The sequence below is a fragment of the Nematolebias whitei genome, chromosome 14, assembly GCF_014905685.2.
Source record: "Nematolebias whitei isolate Nwh7 chromosome 14, NemWhi1, whole genome shotgun sequence".
NCBI classification, from domain to species: Eukaryota; Metazoa; Chordata; class Actinopteri; order Cyprinodontiformes; family Rivulidae; genus Nematolebias; species Nematolebias whitei.
The window spans coordinates 8,469,047-8,488,248 of NC_056511.1; the positions used below are offsets into that span (position 1 = coordinate 8,469,047).

General features: G+C 39.9%; 1 protein-coding gene across 1 annotated transcript in view; it reads left to right on the forward strand.

Moving 5' to 3' along the window:
- Nucleotides 1-471: 471 nt before the first annotated feature.
- Nucleotides 472-19,202, forward strand: part of ncam1a (neural cell adhesion molecule 1a) — a 345,049-nt gene continuing 326,318 nt past the window's right edge. The window contains exon 1 of the mRNA XM_037687811.1: nt 472-739. Within this exon, the coding sequence (XP_037543739.1) occupies nt 688-739 (52 nt within the window). The 5' untranslated portion in view covers nt 472-687. The remainder of the gene's footprint in view (nt 740-19,202) is intronic.

Below are 19,202 nucleotides of genomic sequence, written 5' to 3' on the forward strand. Positions count from 1 at the left end.
GCCATCGACCCCAGTGACCCGAAAAAGCAGCAGGATGGATGAGTTCTTCACAACTTTTCCAAAGAGTCTCGCTTCAAATTAGGTGAAATATCCCTTTAAAAGCATATGCACATTATTGGATTTGCTTTGGCCTAAATCATAAAAATACCAGAAAACAATTCCCCAAAAATCATTTTAAAACACTGCCCCAAACCAGAACTGAGTGATAATTCTTCTGTAGTCTATAACTGATTTTTTTTAAAGTTCCTCCATGAAAAAAATAAATAAATAAAATCACTCTGCTTCCAAACTACACTTTGAAAATTTGTAATCTTATTAATCCGAATTAAAGTCCTTGGTGACCATCTGTCACTCCGCGCACTATTTTGATGCTGCATGCACCTCAGCCCGCCCCCTCTGTGTGTGAAGGGGTGGAGGAACAGTGCAGGGGGGGGGGAGAGAATCCTACCGGGCGGAGGGATTCGTGCTGGTATCTGTTCAGTGCGTGTGTGCGCGACTGCGAACTACGGCTGCTGCTTGTCACTCATTGTGCCGCGGCGCGGGAGCGACTGTAGGACCAAAAATAATCAGAGAGAGAGGAAAACATCCAATCCTGTTGCAGTGATTTTCTCTGGAGAGGCTCATATCCTGTGAACAAGAAGAAGAAAAGAAAGAGTTCTTCAAGGAGAATATCTGTGGCACGTTACAATGCTTCAAATAAGGGACATGATGTGGGCGCTGCTGCTGATCGGCTGCGCAGGTAAGATGACTTGTTTATCCCCAACAATAAGCCATGCGCGCGGATTAAGTCCGAGCGAACCGAGGCCGAGCGGTCCCGGATCCCGGAGCAGCATCCTCTCTCTCTCTCTCTCTGCGTGCACCCGCGCCTCTCCTGGCACTGACTCCGGACAGGCAGCCGGTGGCACGAGGAGGATGGAGCTCTGCAGAAACAACTCATTCAGAAAGTTTCTTTAGGAAGTGGGGAGCATATTTGGAAAACTCAAATCGGCGCATGTGATTTCTAATTATTCTGCGCGTAAATCACAGAAGGCTCCGCATTTATTGGCTCCAGTTTGGAATTTTTGTCCAAAGCGTGTTTTTTTTTTTTTTTTTTTTTGCCTCTCCACACGTGCTGAGTGTTGTATTCTCACGCAGCGTGGGGATGATGCTGACAGGGAGACTGCAGGGGGACGCCTTGTGGTCCCCTCCACACATTCAGTGGTGGTGTTTATTACAGGCTGTCCATCCATCCGCAGCGTTCAGTGACGCACTTCCAATCAGCCTAAAGCAAAAAAAAACAACAAAAAAACAGCCCGTTTTCTGACCCAAAGGTTCTGCTTAGACTTTCTGTTTATTCTCCTGGCTCACAGAGACGCATGGAGGACGCGGCGGCGTCTGCACGCACGCGGAGATGCTTTGTTTCAGCCAGGTTTCTGCCCGTTTCCAACAAGAAAACTCCGATTTTTATGCCATTACGCACAAATTATTGTCCATTATGCGCGCACACTGTGCCATGGTCACAAGGAAGAACCTTCCTAATGTGTCAGTTTGGAGAATTTCTGTTAAACTCCCGATTTGTTTTCACAGATTAAGTCTTTTGATCATCTTGCATCCGTTTTTCCGCCCTTTGCTCTATAAAACTCTGTGGTTCCCAACTTAGCGCGGGGTTCTTTATGCGCAAAAAGGAATATTGACTCAGCTCCTGCTCCACACTGATTTGATCATAGCTTTTAATTTGGTTGGTTGGGAAGAAGTTCGTCATCCATTGAGGACGACTGAATAGTCATTCAGTGGATACAATAGGACCCAATCCCAGAGCTCCCATGGTTATTTAGTGCGGAGCCTCCAACACCCACCAAGCCACCCACAGCCCCCTCCCCGCATCTGCCCCCTCCCCGCATCTGCCCCCCCCCCCCCCTCTCTTTTTGTCTCCTGCAGTTGAGTGTTGCAAGTGAAGTTTGAGGACCCCCAGGGGTCACTGGAGAGAGGGAACAGTTGGATGCTCTGATTTAACGGATGTTTCACTTCTCCACACTCTACAGGTCACTTTTCATTTTGCCTTCTAGTTTTTTATTTTATTTAATTTTTAATTTTTTTTGTATTTATTTTATTTTTCTGTCTGAGAAGAAGCTTGCTCTTGTTAAAGCTGAATTCAGCTCTGACCTCTGGTTTACTTTAAATGTTTGTGAACTCCTCACCCACACTATATATATATATTTTTTTTTAATCTTGCACTATTTAAAAGTCATACTTTAAAAAAAAAAGTTTTTAGTGAGACAACCTGAGAACACAAAATTAAAAAGACGGTTCATGTATTTTTGTAATGGTGTTCTGTTACAGTTTATGAATAATAAATATCTTACCTGTTATAGACAGTAGGAATTAGTCATTTAAACAAAACCATTGTACTAATTTATTTAGTCCGTCAATTATCTTTACCTGCCTCTTCTTTTTTGGGTCATGGGTGTCACTGGTGTCCAGCAGTCACTGTGCGGGAGGCAGGGGACACTCTGGACAGGTCTCCAGTCCATCACAGGGATAATATGAAACAAATAACTCTCTCACTCGCACCCAGGGGCAATTTAGAGTTACCAATCAGCCTAACATGCATGTTTTTGGTCTGTGGGAGGAAACTGGAGTACCCAAAGAAAACCCACACATGCACGGAGAGAACGTGTAGACTCTACCCAGAATAGCCCCCTGGCTGGGATTCGATCCGGCACCCTTCTCGCCTGAAAGGCACCAGCTCCACCAACGTGGTGCCACCGTGCCGCCCTAATTCATTTAGTGTTTTCTTCAAATTGTTAACTCTCCTCTCCAGAGAGAGCAGTCTGACGCTGTCACTTTAAGGTCTAGGACTGTGGCCTCATGCTTTGGTTTAAAACAGTCTGTCTACATGCTTTAGACTTATTGTGAATACAAGTTTACCCCCCAGGTCCTGCTGCAAAATATTTATTGAAGCAGAAGCTTTGGATGCAGAAACACATGCTGGAATGCTCAGAGTTATTTCTCTTTTATTTCCTATCTTTTGGGAGGGGGTTGGTGGTAGATGTGCTGAAAGAAGCACATTGACTGTTTAAAGCCACTCGTAAACAAGTTGGTGTGTCATTACCAGGTGTAAAACAACAACAACAAACAAAAACAATCACATCAATTCTTCAAATTAACTAATTTTACTAGAATATAAATATAAATATACATATATTTAAAAATCACTGTCCATCATTTATAATTAGCTCTTTGAATATCTTCAATTTGGACAAAAGGATTTTCACTCAAACAGGATTGAAAAGTTAACAGTTAGAGCTTCAGCCAAGACCAAAGTGCAATACTTTCATTTGAAACAACGAATTATAGAAAATAATGAATAAAAACTAATTTCATTTGGGCTGCACATGTTTAAATTACAAAATATTCATATCTAAATAATACTGACATTAAATTTAGTTTGCGGGTGGCGCAGCAGTGCAGTGGTTAGAGCTTCCACTTCATAGCAAGAAGGTCGCAGGATCGTCTCCCGGCCTTGGGCCTTTCTGGGTGGAGTTTAAATGTTCTCCACGGACATGCATAGGGTTTTTTCCAGCTGCTCTGAGTTTTATTTTCACAGAACAAACTTGTTTACATTAGATTCATTGGCAGCTCTAAATTATCCAGATGTGTGTGATCGTGGGTCTCTATGAGGGACTTGCGACCCGTTCATGTTCCACCTGCCTGTTGCGCAGTGGCTGCTGGAAATAAGCAAGAACTGGGAAAGGAAAAGAGGGCGAAGAGCGTAAATGGATGGATTTAGTTTTGTGAAACTGGAATACAGATCGGCACTGTTAATGTGTATTTATGTACAAAATTTTGCTTAAAAACGTGAACGGAGAACAGATGAAAGTTGGCTCTGGATTGTAGTTTTTATAAATTTTAACTGTCAAAAAGATTCTGCATATTTTATTATGACCATATTAAAACAATAAAATGCACTAGTGTGGAATGCACTGCATGTAAAGGTATTTGCTGTTTGGACGTTCTTATTGGTGCTTAGTAGAGTTGCATTCTAGTCCAAAAAATTAGATCCGACCTAGCCCCAGCCCGTAGCCATCATTTTCAAACCCCACCTGACCCGACAAATTAACGGTAATTACAGGTCCCTGTTTCTGCCTGCATTCTGCATTATTCAGACACGGACCCTGCTCTGACATGTCTGCTTTAAGATCTCACCTGTTTGGGTCGTCGGCCGTGCGCGTCCACTGAGTGCAGCGGCTGAATGAACGTCCATTTGGGCTGATGGATCGCTTCCTGGCAATATAGTCCCATCTGAAGCTTAACTGAACTTTATTTTACCCCTTTCAAGGTCAGTCAGCTTGCTGTGAAATATCCGTGTGTGGCTGGTGAAGGTACGGCAGGCCATGTTTCCATATATTTGGATTTTATGGCAAGACATGTTTCCATATAATTGGATTGCAGCTGATCCGCTGACACAATCAAAAACCCAACACCGACCTGGCCGGCCCATCCAGCATATTATCATGGCCACGCCCCAAAGGTGGGGCGGGCCGGGCCGAGCTTTGGACTCAGATTAGAAATGACAGCTCTAGTGCTTAGGCTCATACAAAAATCATATAGGCTCACATCAACAACCAACCAAAACATGTTCCACTGCTGTGGCTGAGTGGTTAGAGCAGTCGTCCTCCAATGCAAGAGTTGGGGGTTGGAATCCACCAGCAGTCACGTGCCGAAGTGTTCCTGGGTAAGACACTGAACCCCTCATTGCCTCCGATGTTTGTCCCATCGGTGTATGAATGTGATAAAGCTCTGATTAGTCTCATTAGAATGATTTGTTCAATTAGCTTTGTATAGATCTAGTAGAGTGCTGTATGAATGGGTAAATGAGGACACAGATTGTTGTGTAAAGAGCTTTGAGTAAGACGCTACATAAGTACAGTCCATTTACCATTTATGGTTGGCTATGTTCATGTTGGCAAACAACCATGCAATGCAAAACTGATGATGTAAAGGTGTAAAACCAGTGTTTAAATAAGCCACTATTAAAACCACTTTAAGATTGGAGTTCTGTTTAAACAGAGCAGTCCAAGTTCAAGTCAATTGTACTGTCATTTCCATCACATGTGGTACATGAGGTGGAACGAAATTATGTAATCAAGGTCCCAGTTACACACAAAAATCGCAAAAAATATAAAGTATAAAATGAAACCATATACAGTATAAGGATCTAAGATATACACTAAGATATACGCTAAACAAACGCCAAACGGTACACTACAAGATCTGACATATGCTAAACACTAATAATGTAAAATAATACGGCGTAACAACAGTCCACTTTGTTCTCAGCCCAGAGTGAATTAATTCAAAGAGATATGAAAGGTGAGGATTGTTCATAACCATTAAAGAGCTTACCTCAAAAGAACACACTTTTTCCAAAATGCGCGAAGGTGGTTGATTTGAAATAGTGTTTTTACCTACAAATTTAATTTTAAACTGTGGTGCTATTTGCAGTTGAACTAAACACGCTTTAGACAACATTAGGCCACAGATTTCTAAGTTATATATGTGTGAGATTTAGTCAAGTCAGCCATATTTGGTGCCTTCTTGCTCACCAAACTGTGGGTCATTCCTTTCACCTCTCTTGTGGTACCAAGCAAGCTCAGGATGTGTTCATTTTTTTTTTTTTCCATTTGATTCATGATCCTGCCAAGATATTCTGACTCCCCTGCAATTTACTCCACCTTAGAGGGGAAGGAGAAAGCAACCAACAGGGAGATAATTAGACGTCTATGCGTTCGCTGTTCCCTGTTGCAAGAGCAAGAAACTCAAATAAATTGATCCCATTATTTGATTTATTTGATAGACCTTGGGTGCATTGAAGGGGTAATGACAGCATCTCACAGTTTGAGGGCCGAGCAATTTAATTACATGTATTGATTTCCAGTTTCTCATGCAGTTCAGTGATAATTGAATTTTAAGGCTAGCAACATATATTAGAATGCAGGGCCGCACCAGCTTTGAAGAAATAACCAAATTACTGCCAGAGTGAATAAAATATAGTTTCGGAAGTGGACACAGACAGAGGTCTTTTATGTCGTAGGGTCTTATTCAGTGAACGTAAGCACCTCTGACTGTTACTGGAGCGATCTGCCGTATCCATGATGATCACCTGGCAACCTGAAGGAGTGTAAGGGAACAGGGAATAATCAGAAGGAAACACACTATTTAGTGCACAATGAAACTGTGAGGACTGCAGTTATAGGTTAAAGAGGTCTGTGCGCAAGTGGTGCTTGATTACTCGTAGTGATTAAACAGGATCTTGATCATATGGTTTTAAATTTCGGAACTGATTAGATGAGATGCAATGTTGAAAGGTTCTGCCATTTAAATGTACTTTATTTTATTTTTGCCATTAATGGCCTTGTGCTGTCAGCTGTGGAAAAAACAAAGCAGGAATATCTGTCAAAAGGACAAAAATCCTTAAACCTGCTCAGAATTGACCTTACTGTGAGGCAGTTTTATTCAGCAACACACACCGACATATTTTATGTGCACACACAGATATTACATATATATCAAACTCAAGAGCCGTGGGCCAAATCTGGTCCCCCAAGATAATAATTTAAATGTAAAATAGAATATCTCTTCTATTTTTTTCTTTAAAAAAACTAATGAATACATCATTTATTATAGACTTCTCTTACCAGTTGGCTAACTTTGAAGGCAGAAAGATGGCTGGATCATTTTATCATTATTTTGAGTCTGATGTGGAAAGAACAACAGAACGTCAAATGAGACAGATCGAACTCTTGTTCATGAACCTGCAACCAAGAAAAGATGTCAGGTATCTGACTCGAGTTAATGTATCAGCTGAAAATGGCCCATGCCTCAGACAAAGTTTTTAAAGTTTGGCTTCTTTTGGTAACTGCGTTTGACACCCCTGACTGGTAATATCACACATTTTAACTCCATTGTTCCTTATCTTATCATAACCTGCTGTGCACTTCAATTAAAAGTGGTTTTCTTTAGCAGTACTAATTATACTAGTTCTTGACCCTATGAGTGTCTCTCATTGCAGAGAATTAGATCTGTGCAGTTCCATTTGTGTTCTGTTTTAAAGCCGACCCGTGCACTTTTGAAACCCGACATAAGAGATAATCGATGCGGGAGCAGACACTGAACTTTATTTAATGACCCCACTACAGTAGATAACAAAAACCCATCAAACAAAACTATATTTACTTCATGCACAGAGCTGAACTCTATAAAAAGAACACAAAGTTGAACTCCACATTTCGAGGGAGAAAATACACAATTCCTAAATTGCCAACATATGGGACTTTTACAGCTGTGGTGAGTTCAAAGCCGCTGTGAAAATAATACTAGCTATTTTTGACTTGGGGGGGACTGGAAAAAGTGGCCAAACAAGGGAAAATTATAAGGCACTTTTAGTCTAGATTCTGGATGTTTTCAACTTTGCTCAGCAGTTGCACCATGAACCATTCTGTATTCCATGTCATATGTGGGAGTTTGCAACAACTTAATTTACTACATATTCAAAATTAGATTCAGTAAAGGAGTTGTTCAGTCTGCTTTTGCGAGTAACACTCGTGAACTGCTCATTTACTGCGAATTTATTATTAAAGTCAGAGAGAACGTGACCTAATGTTGCACTATATTTACAAGATTAGTTGTGAGAGTTTTGGCCTCCTAGTAAAGTTCACATAAATCTTTTGCCTTTTAATCTACCAGCCATCTATTTATATTTGTCTGCTTTTTCAATCCAATATGCTTTTTTACTCTATTTTTCTATTAAGTCGAACTAAACATGACCCAAACAGAACTGAACAGACAAATGAACACAAATTAATTAAACTAGATGAGTGGATTAATAGCTTTATTGTGGTTGAATTGACACATTCTTGTTTATTTAACCGCGGGGGAAAAAAAGATAAAAGTAATAGGAATCGTTCCCACCCACACATCTTATTTGGAAGGGCTGCCAAAATGAATTTATTGTAATCTGTTTTGGCATTTTTTGTTTTTTTATTACATTTCATTATTATATTTTCCGAAATAAAACTCTTGATTGCCATTGTTCACTGTTATTCCAGTTTATTAAGTTATGCATAGTTGCCATTCACAGGGTTTAGGAAAGTTTAGTCCCTCAGAAGAAGATATTTCCAATTTGTTCATCCTTTTTTCTCCACATCCGAGATCATTGTTTTACTTTGTTGGGTCTCCAGTAAAGCTTGGCTCCAGTTTATGGACTACACCTTGAACTGGGTTCTGCTCTGTAGATCAACAGGAGCCTTTTCTCCCAAAGTGGTTTCAGTTCTGATTTAGAGCAGTTACCTAATGCAGCACTGGTTTATGCAGTTTACTAAAATACTTGTTCTGGGCTTAGAAACCTGATGCACCTTCAGCTGTTTCCAGAACCATGACCTGCCCAGATCAGGGGATTAGGGTCAAAAACTGAAGACCCAAAATAATTTAAGGTAACGCATTACAATAAGGTAAACAAAATTTGATTAACTACTAAGGAATTTCTCAGGAATGAACCAGGAACAAATCAGGAACTAATGGGTAGTTAACTAGTACTTACTGGTGAACACACAGCCAAACCTTATTAGGGGACTACTGGTTTATTACCTTGTAAACGAAGAGGAACTAATCAAGAACTAATGGGTAGTTACTAAGGAAACCAAAGAAGAATGAATCAGGAGCTAATAGGTAGTTAACTAGTACTTACTGGGGAACACACAGACAAACATAATTAGGGGACTACTGGTTTGTTACCACAGGAACAAAACAGTAGGTAATGGTCAGGTAGTGCTGAAGTAATGGTTGTTTTCTTGGTAAGTACTTGGTATGATGCTTCACTATCAGTGAACAAAACATTATCCAGGCAATGATTTAGTATTCAGTAAGTGATAGTCAGACATAGTTAAGATGACAGCAGTACAAGATTATGAAATTGATAATGTCTTTCATCAATACGTTAACAAAAGAGAAAATCCAATAAAAACAATAGTCACTGGGAAACAGGTTTTACGAGCTGTGACCTCACTGGTGCAGGGTTTATTCAGAACCCACATGGAGAATTTCTCTTCTGTTTCTTGACTTTTTAAATTTGCTTTCAGAATGTGTTGCACATTGATGTTAGGCACCACCACATTATATTTCAGCTCAATATCTTTTAAAGTAGATGAGTTATAGTTTTTTTGTTTGTTGGTTTAGCTAATTTGACAATCTTGGACTTTTGATTTATGTTAGGAATCCATAACGACTCACTCTTGAGCTAGGACCATACCAAATTTCAGCTCAATATCTCAAAGAATGAATGAGCCAATTTTGTTTTCAGGTAGCTGTGGCACCCCACTGACGATGCTGTCCAAAACTCCGCCCATAATGCCACCCACCATCCCGCCCAATGTGTGAGGGACACTCTCTCAATGGAGACACACCCACCCTTAAATAGAACTGAAAAGAAACAGTGATTAGAGTGGTACTTAACAACGGAGAAGTTGCTTTAGAAGTTTTTGAGCGTTTCGTCAGTTTTTCAATGAGAAATATGGCGTAGTGTTTTTGCAAATTCCATCATCATAGTAACTCAGAATGCCACTAAAATTAATAACATGCATCCCGGCGACAAGTCTGTCATTTGATATAAAACTTGTGAGGGTACACTTTGTGGTTTGGGCCGCATTAAAGTTGACGGAAGAATAAGACACAAATAAAGTTAAGAAACCCTTTTCAGGTGGATAATAATATGTGGCTGCCATTCTACAGCGTAGGAAGAATCGAGCTCACGCACTCACTGTAGAATCTGCAGTCTCCAATTCCAAGAAGCACAAGAAGATGAACACCAGGCCAATTATTTCATTTTCTTATTGGACAATGCTTCCATGTACAGTGGAGCGCTGCAAACAAAATCACCATTTTCTAGAGATGGGATTTACAGCTTAACGAGGGAGCCGGATCTTCAGGATCTGTTCCATTCAAAGAGTCATTCAAAAGAGACAGTCTTCTGAATGGTCTGTCAGGTAGTACGGCCAACGAGGTAGTTTGATTATACTTTAATATGTATGCATGTAGTGTCACATAACTGTACTGCTGTGGCCCGCTGTTATTGTCAAGCATTTAAAACCCTCCTCTTCCAGAGCATGTTTAACAACTGCTGTTCACCTCCTCTTTGCCACTTTTCTCTGTTTGTAGTAATTTCATGCTTTTAAAAAGGCAATGAGATACCATGATTGCATGCTGGGGAGTAGGTGGGGCTTAAAGCCTGACATCCCTCATACACAGACTCTGGTTCCAAAAATACAACATGACAGCATCCATAAAATGGGATCTTTTGACTTCACTTCTCAACAAAGAAAGAAAACCTGTTGCAATGTCCAGCAAGCCAAGGTTTGCAAGAAACTTCACCTATTGTGGATTTAAACTATTTATAATTCTTACGTGTTGCTGCATGTAAAAAAACAAACATTTTATTTAGAACAGCTTCCATTATCTAGACATGATTGAGATATTTATATGAAAGAGAAATTAGACATAAACTGCTCTTTTTAGTTGAGCTGTTTTTTGCACTGCAATTCTGTACAAAAACCTCAAAATACACTGAAAGGAAGGACAAGTATAAAATATGAAATTGACATGTGACCTGGTTCTGTGGTGGTTTTAAGAAGACTAAACCTGGTAGAAAAGCATCTCTATGTAGGTTCTGCAGCAGCAGGAGAAACTGTTTAAACTGTTTTATTGTAGAACAAGAATTACCACCACAAGCTGCTGTCCAAGATGGTGGATCTGGAGATCATCCGAGGAATACGAGACTAACTGGAGAGGCTCTGAATAAGATCCAGTTATTCATTTTTCACATAATATTTGGCAGTTCAAGTATTTGCAGGGGAGCACCTCCTGATTTGTGTAATTCATTCAAGAAAAAGCGCCCCATCTGCTCATCGTATTTTACCACAAACAAGTAGAATCTAATTCTGTGCTAAACTGGGACTTATGTTAGACTGGCCATCCCAACGTTTGCTGCTGCACCACCAAATGGTTGATGGCAATGTGCGGTGCAGAAATCTGCTGGAGCCAAATTCCACCAGCTTCTCTGTGTGGCCATTAAAGTTAATTAGCTTTTCATGCACACACACAACAATTTGGACCAATATAATTTTAGTCATCCCACAATTTTCACTGTGAGCGGTAATGGCAAAAACTATGCGAGGAAGACAAATAAAATGGTTTTCCTACAGGCATGTTATTATTACAGGTCTGTGATCCATAGATGACAGAGCTTCAAGCAAAGGTTAAAAAACAGTGTGGAATGCAAATGAGACATATTTTCCATCATCAATAAACTCCCATCATATCACAGCGCTTTTAGATCTGAAAGAGCTGATAGTTCCAACAGAAGTTCAGAATGACTCGGCTGTCTGTTTTATTTCCTCTGTGTTAGAAAAGGATGAGCTGCCGTTGCATATTAATCAGCACATGAATAGGGACCGTGAGTGATTTTTCATTGTGTGAGCTCTAAAGACATCCTATTGAGAACCGACTGTGGGGAGAAGAAGAAAAAGCAAATTAAAAAAAGGGGGTGCGTCGGTGCGGGGTCAGTTTTTAAAGATACCCCTCCCCCTCATCTCAAGCAATCCAAAGTTTGATTTTTAACACATTACATTGATTTACATTACTTAATAACTTTCACTTTGAGTCTCTAACAGCAAAAATTTGAAAGTACAATAGGATGATTTCACTATGGAGCACTTTAAAATTCAAATACTATCATTTAAGTACAAATTAAGTGTAGTCTAGATTGATCTTAACTTGGTCGCATCCAGTTATGGCCTATTTCTAAAAGTCACAGTTTTGGAAATGTGTAACTATCAAAGGAAATTTAGATATGTAGTATTCAAACCCATTGTTATGGGCTGTTCGGTCCATATACAAGCGGTGTAAGAGTTTGGTTTGCTTTACCAGTAGTAAGTCGGACCCCTTCAGGGTGGGAGTTGGACTCTGCCAGGGCTGCCCGTTGTCACCGATTCTGTAACGTTTATGGACAGAATTTCTCAGTGCAGCCAGATGGCCTCAGGATTCCATCTCTGCTCTTTGCAGATGATGTGGTCCTGTTGGCGTCATCGTGCCGTGACCTTCAGCTCTCACTGCAGTGATTTGCAGCCGTGTGTGAAGTGGCTGGAATGAGAATCAGCACCTCCAAATCTGAGGCCGTGGTCCTCAGTCAGAAAAGGGTGGATTGCTCTCTTTGGGTCGAGGTTGAGTTTCTGCCTCAAGTGGAAGAGTTCAAGTAACGTTTTGTTCACGAGTGAGGGAAGAATGGATTGTGAGATTGACTGACGGATTGGTGCAGCATCTGCAATATTGCAGACTCTGTGCCGGTCTGTTGTGGTGAAGAGGGAGCTGAGCTGTAAGGCAAAGCTCTCTGTTTATCAGCCAGTCTACATTTCAACCCTCACCTATAGTCACGAGCTCTGGGTAGTGACGGAAAGAATGAGATCGTGGATACAGGTGGTTGAAATAAGTTTCCTCTGCAGGGTAGCTGGACTCTCCCTTAGAGACAGGGTGAGAAGTTCAGTTATCTGCAGAGACTCAGAGTAGAACCGTTGCTCCTCCACATTTAAAGGAGCCAGTTGAGGTGGTTCAGGCATCTGGTAAGGATGCTCCCTGGGCACCTTCCTAGGGAGGTGCTTTGGGCATGTCTGACTGGGAGAAGACCTCGGAAAAGACCCAGGACATGCTGGAGAGACTATGTCCCTTGGTTGGTCTGGGAACACCTTGGAGTCCTCCCAGAAGATCTGGAAGAGGTGGCTGTGGAAAGAGATGTTTGGGCCTCCCTGCTCAAACTGCTGCCCTGTGACCTGACTTTAGAATAAGCAGAAGATGATGGATGGATGGATGGATGGAGTGTTGAATTTTGTCACATTTTCCTACAGTGCATTGTCATATAGCAGCATGCCAAACAAAGTTCTATATTCTTCTTGCTTCTTTAAAAAAAAAACAACATGTTTTGTCAGACTTAATTCTGCTGTTTTGTTAAAAACAAACTCTGTCACGTCGTCAAGGTGAGTTTCTCTTGAAGGATTCAGAAAACATTTGATGTGAATGCGTCTTCACATCACATGCAGGGAGGTGAAGGTATCTAAGCTTCTTTGATTCACAGCATTCTTTTGTAGCTGCTGGCTTATTGCAGCCTGGCTGCTTCTTAGATTTTCGAAGATGATTGGGGATATTTAGATGTTAGCGAGGATACTTTTAAACCCTTTGACTGAACCTCCGCAGGTTTTTAGCGTGAAGATAACGGCTGTTTTTCCATGTAGCTCAGTCCTTTATTTTTCTTTTCTTTGCTCAGCTCTTTTAGGGAGGCAGCCAAGTCTGGTGAAAATGCCCTAGGTGATTATCGACTACATTACTGAGTAACATAATCCCAGTGTGATGTCCCTGTCTTCCTTGGATTGCCTGGAGAGATGCATGCACAGATTGTATTTGGAATAGATGTATTTGTATTGATGATCCAGGTATTTTTTTTTGTCACAGCATGGGGCACAGTGATATTTACAGAATGCCACTATTTTAACTTGGACTGACACTGGTGAACAGAGGGTGTTTGTGAAAATCAGACATATACAGTATATATCTTTGTTTTTCGTATTCGTCATAAATAAATGAGTAAAAAGATCACCCGTTACAGTCACTTCTAAAATGATATGCCTTAACAGACAAGTCTTCAGAGGAAGAGCTTGCTTTAGCTATAGCATATTTGATAAAAGAAAAAAACAACAACAAAACATTGGATCTCATTATAAAGTGTTATATTCCTCACCATATTAATTTCCAGGTTTGGTTTGTTGTCGCAGTTAAGCAAATTTATCACTTCTCAGTTTCCCATTATGTGTAACAAGTTCAAGTTCCTGTATTGTCATTTGCATCACATGTGGTACATAAGGTGGAACGAAATTGTGTACTTAGGGTCCCAGTTACAGTAGTCCCTCGTTTATCACGGGGATCCATACCCTGAAGACCCGCGATAAGTGAAAAATCACAAAGTAGGAATAGTAGTACAAATAGTAAGTAGTAGTTTTTTCTTATTATATATATAAATATATGGCGTTTTAAACCATTCCCACACTCTTGCAATATTCTAAACAATGTTTCTAAACGCTCTAAAAGAGCACAGAATGTCATGATTTCAGCTCCCTGCCTCCTCTGCCCTTTGCCACCTGCAAGCGCTCTTGGCCACACCCACTTCTCCGCTCTGAACAGCTGATCAGCTGCAGCAGGACGTTTATCCTGCAGTAAGGGCTGCACAAATGTGCAGGAGATGCGTCTTAAAATAATTTATTTTTAATAAAAAATTCCATGCCAATCCTGCGGCTCATCCATCAATCAGCCAATTGTGTGTCACGTCCAATCTTATTTTGAAAAACCGCCATAGAGTGAGTCCACAATAAACGAACCGCGAAGAAGCGAGGAACTACTGTACACCCAAAAATAGCAAAATTATAAAGTATACAAAGAAACAGTATAAGGAGCTAAGATATACACTAAGATATACCATATTTTTCGGACTATAAGGTGCACCAAAAATCCTTTAATTTTCTCAAAAATCGACAGCGAGCCTTAGAATCAGGTGCACCTTATGTATTAATTCTGCTTGTGCTAACCTTGAACTGATTTTATCTAGTTATTGTGAATGAGATTAATAAAGTTCGACTTATCTGACTGTTTTGTTTAGCTTAATGCGCCTTATAGTCCAAAAAATACAGTACGCTAAATGAACGCTAAAAGATCTAAGATATACGCTAAACACTAACAATTTAAAACAATACAGAGTAACAACAGCAGTTTACTTGTAGAGTCGTTGAGTTTTGATCTAGTTCTGGAAACACAACTTGGAATACGTTTTAGCCCGTCTTAATTTAAAGGTTTTGATGCATTTGTAATTTGTTTTAGTTTAAATGTCCTTAACGGTCACTGATAAAATACAGGCTTTCATCAACTTAAAAAAAAGTTGTTTTCCTTTTAATTAAGAACTTTAAAACATAACTTTATAGCAGTTTTCAATACTGCAAAACTGACATGGCAACATGCTATAAATTACCTGGAGACTTGCTCTGAAAATGAGCTACATCCACATACTAGGTAATACATTTGTAGCTCCATTGTTGCGAGGAGGGAGTATTGAGGGAGTATTTCCAGTATATTCACAGTATTATAGTATATGTACTGTATTTACATATTTGCAGTCTGTTTGTGTGTGTTGCCCTTTACTCATCACTCATTAAAGCAAAACTGTAAACTAGTCTGATTTTTCTTTGTGCGTTTCTGCAGCTTAGCTATCGTTACACGTGCTTCATTTGTTTGTCACGCAGGATTGATTTTCTATTCTGAAATCCTACTTCTCCAACCACCTGAAGAGAACAACTCATTTTCGTGCACATCTGGTGTCCACAGAGATAATTGTTGTTCATTAAAGGAGCTCAAAGCAAGGCTTTTCTTTTCCTCTCTCAGGAATTCACAGTGATCTTCAGTTTGAAATATTTATCTCTTACAGCCTTTTTTACGTCTTTGGTCATTTATTTATTCTTGTGGATTTAGCGCCAATTGCATCCTGTTTCTCCTCTAGTAAGTTTTCTAACTTTTTTCACAACAAAAGCTCAATCTTCATGTTAATTTAAGTTTTAATTGGTTGATTCAAGGGTCATATCCCACCACCAAAGAGTAAAAAAAAAAAAAAAGGTGGAAATGGAAAAATACAACTTATTTATTACCGTATTTTTCAAACTATAAGGCGCGTTAAGCGAAACAAAACAGTCAGATGAGTCAAACTTTATTCAACTCATTCACAATAACCACATAAAATTGGTTGGAGGTCAGTAAGCACAACCAGAATTAATACATAAGGCTCACTGTTAAGAAAATTTAAGGATATGAAGTGTGCCTTATACTCTGAAAAATACGGCATTAAAATGAAAACAAAAATATGTTTATTTTAGTTTAACTTTTTTCTTTCATGTTTCAGAAAATCCTCAGGTTTTTTTGTGTTGGCTACACAGTCCACATTTTGGTCTGTTAAAGTCGTTTAAGAAACATAAAATATTCACCCTTGAAGTATAATTTAGCTTCAGGGGGTTGTGCTCTCTGTTTTCTGGCCACTGTTAGTATTTCAGCATGTGCTCGTGGCCTCGGGCGTTGTGGTAGTTTGTGCTAGCTCCTGCGTACGGTGCGTTTGACCCCGCGCCTTGTAATCTCAGCACCCATCTGTATCGCTTGCTGGGTTGTCATGACATAGACACACTTCACCTGAGCAAAAGTTGTCTGCTGCAGCTCCGAGACCAACCCGGGGATCATTTTCTCCTTAGTGATAAATGTTGTTTATCTGCTGCACCTCATGACCACCATCTAGACCAGGTTTCTTAATTCATTTCTGCTGTCAGAACTCTATCTTCTGCCTTTGCTGTGAGTGAACTATCATCCAGAGTCAGGATTTTTTTGGGCACGCATTCCCCCCGCCTCCTGATCCCAGGGAGTGACTCAACACGATGATGTAATGCCTAGCAATGGCACTTAGCTCATCCCTGGGACTCATCGATTGGCTAGCTTCTTCAGGTGTCAAGCCGCCCCAGCCTTTGTGTGAAGACGAGAAGCAAAAAAAAAAAAGTCTTTGGGGACAAGAAAACAAGTTAAGATGTGCACCATCTGCAGTTTTCCGTGGACTTGTTTACTTTCTAAATTGGCCCAACTGTCAGTGAAGGTGTTCTCAAGGTACCTGTTGTCACTTTGCATGGTTTTCAGAGACAATACCAGTAGAGTTGAGAAAAACTTGATACTGTTTGCAGACTTAGGTGGTCCAAAACTCAGCTGTTCCATGGCCTCGCTCAAATAATGTTCTCTCCTCCCTCACAAATTATATCAGATACTTACTGTGTGTACTTTTACTGCAAAATCAAAAATGTCATGTACAGATACAATGTCAAGACAAAGTATGCATGTGGAGTTTAATTAAAACTAGAGAAATTGCATTTCCTGCAAAAATGCAGGGTGAATGCTTATTGCTGAAGAACTTGCTGAAAAATAGCTGAAATTATCTAAAACATGCTGAAATGCAGCTAAAATGGAAGAACAAGCTTAGGTTAGCAGAAGAAAACAGAAAGAACACATATTTGCTGAAAATGGTTTAAATAAGCAGAAATGAGCAAAAAAAAAAAATAGTAAAGCTTTAAAAGCTGAAATTAGCTTAAAAATTAGCATAAAAGTAGCTAAAAAGACAGGAAGAAGCTTAAAATACCAGAAGAGTGGAGAGAGCGCAATTGTGCCCAATTAGACTTAAAGAAGCAGAAATTAGAACCAAAATGTGAAAATTATCTGGAAAAAAGCTGAAAAAACAGCTGAAAAGTAGCTAAAAAGGCAGAAATAAGCTTAAGTTACAAGAAGGAAGTGAAGAGAGCACACTTTTGCTGAAATAGGCTGAAAAAAGTAGAAAATAGTGCAAAAATGTGGATGTAGCTGCTGAATAGTAGCTGAAATAGCATAAAAAGCTGACGCTTGCAGGAATAAGCTGAAAGGAGCATGACAAGTTGAAATTAGCAGAAAGAAGTTAGAAGAAGCACAAAAATGCTTTAGTTAGTAGAAATAATATGAAAGGAGCACAAAACAGCTGAAGTTAGCTGAAAAAAGTTTAAATTTGCACAAGGAAGCTGAAAGAAGCTGAAGCAGAACAAAATGTGAACGAAGCAGTAAAAAGTTGTAAATGATCTAAAGATGTGAAGGACGTAAAATGAGCTCAATTAATTTTCTAGGAGGAAAAAAATGGCAGAAAAGGCTAAATATTTCAAAAAGCTAAAGTTGCACCAATATCAAAAGTCATAGCAGGATTGTCCTGAACGAGCTGAACACTTTGATTTCTGATTTGTTGAAATGGCACAAAAAATGTGGGACGAAAAAGATGCTGAACAACGTACGGAAGAAAAAAAGCATCGCAACAGAGTGAATGCTTCATAAACGATCACACAGCTACACGTGTTGGTCCATGCATCAAGGTTTGAAACTAAAATATTCTTTGTTTTCACATAATTATCTTAAATAAATAATCACAAATAATAGTCGACTCTTTCAAAAGCAACTGTGCCGTCAAGACAATCCTATCAGGCTGCATGTGTGCAGCTAATATTTGCCTTTGAGCATATTTCAGTGACACAGGCTTTGAGGTGATGATGCAAAAGCACGAGGAGACGCCGACCCATTTAGAAGCTGCTGATGTTCCAGTTGATGTAGCCCAGACTCGCTGGACTCTTTGATCAAAGTCGTGTGTCAAACATCATCTAATTACCTTGTAAAATCCTGCCGACAGTCTAACACAGGAGCTGCACATAACGCAGATGTGCTCCTGCTGCTCGTGCGTGAATCACACGTGCACGCCGGGGTCTGACGGATGAAAAGAAGCGGTGTTTGTGTGTCGGGTCGGTAGCAGGTGGTCATACGGTAACATCATTTAGCTGCTAGGGGGGAGCAGCTGTTGACACGAGGCGAAAAGATTTAACTTGAATGCATGTGGAGCAGGGCTCTAACTGTTTTTATCGCCCACCACAATGACAGATGGATGATCATGTGTTTGCCTGTCTGTTTTCAAAATGTCTCCTGAACCATTTGATATATTTAAGAAAAGCATCATAGACGTTAACCATTCGATGTGTTTCTAAAACTGATCAACATTTGGAGTCAACCTGGTTTAACTAACTATGAGCTATTGATATTAATAATCTTTCAAAACACAACAATGCATATGAGCTGGTTAGTTTTAGAGCTACTGAGCTAAATTTTGATGTGGTGGTTGTTGAGAGTCATCTCCATTAAGTAGTTTGAGCACTAACTGCTCAAAATCTTTGCTTAGAACTTTTTAAATAATATCTATGGTCGAACATTTTTCCTAAACCGCTTATCGTATTTTCCGACGTATAAGTCGCTCTGGAGTATAAGTCGCATCAGTCAAAAAAAGTATCATGAAAAGGAAAACAAAAACATATATAAGTCGCTACGGCATGTAAATTGCATTTATTATGCGCCACCGCTGACTTGGCGTGTTTATTATGCATTTATGTGTTTATTATGTGTTTGTTATGCCTTTATTTAATGGTCAAAACAGCTTCATTTTGCCTGGACGGCACAGCTCCATCCATCCATCCATCCATCCATCCATCCATCCATCCATC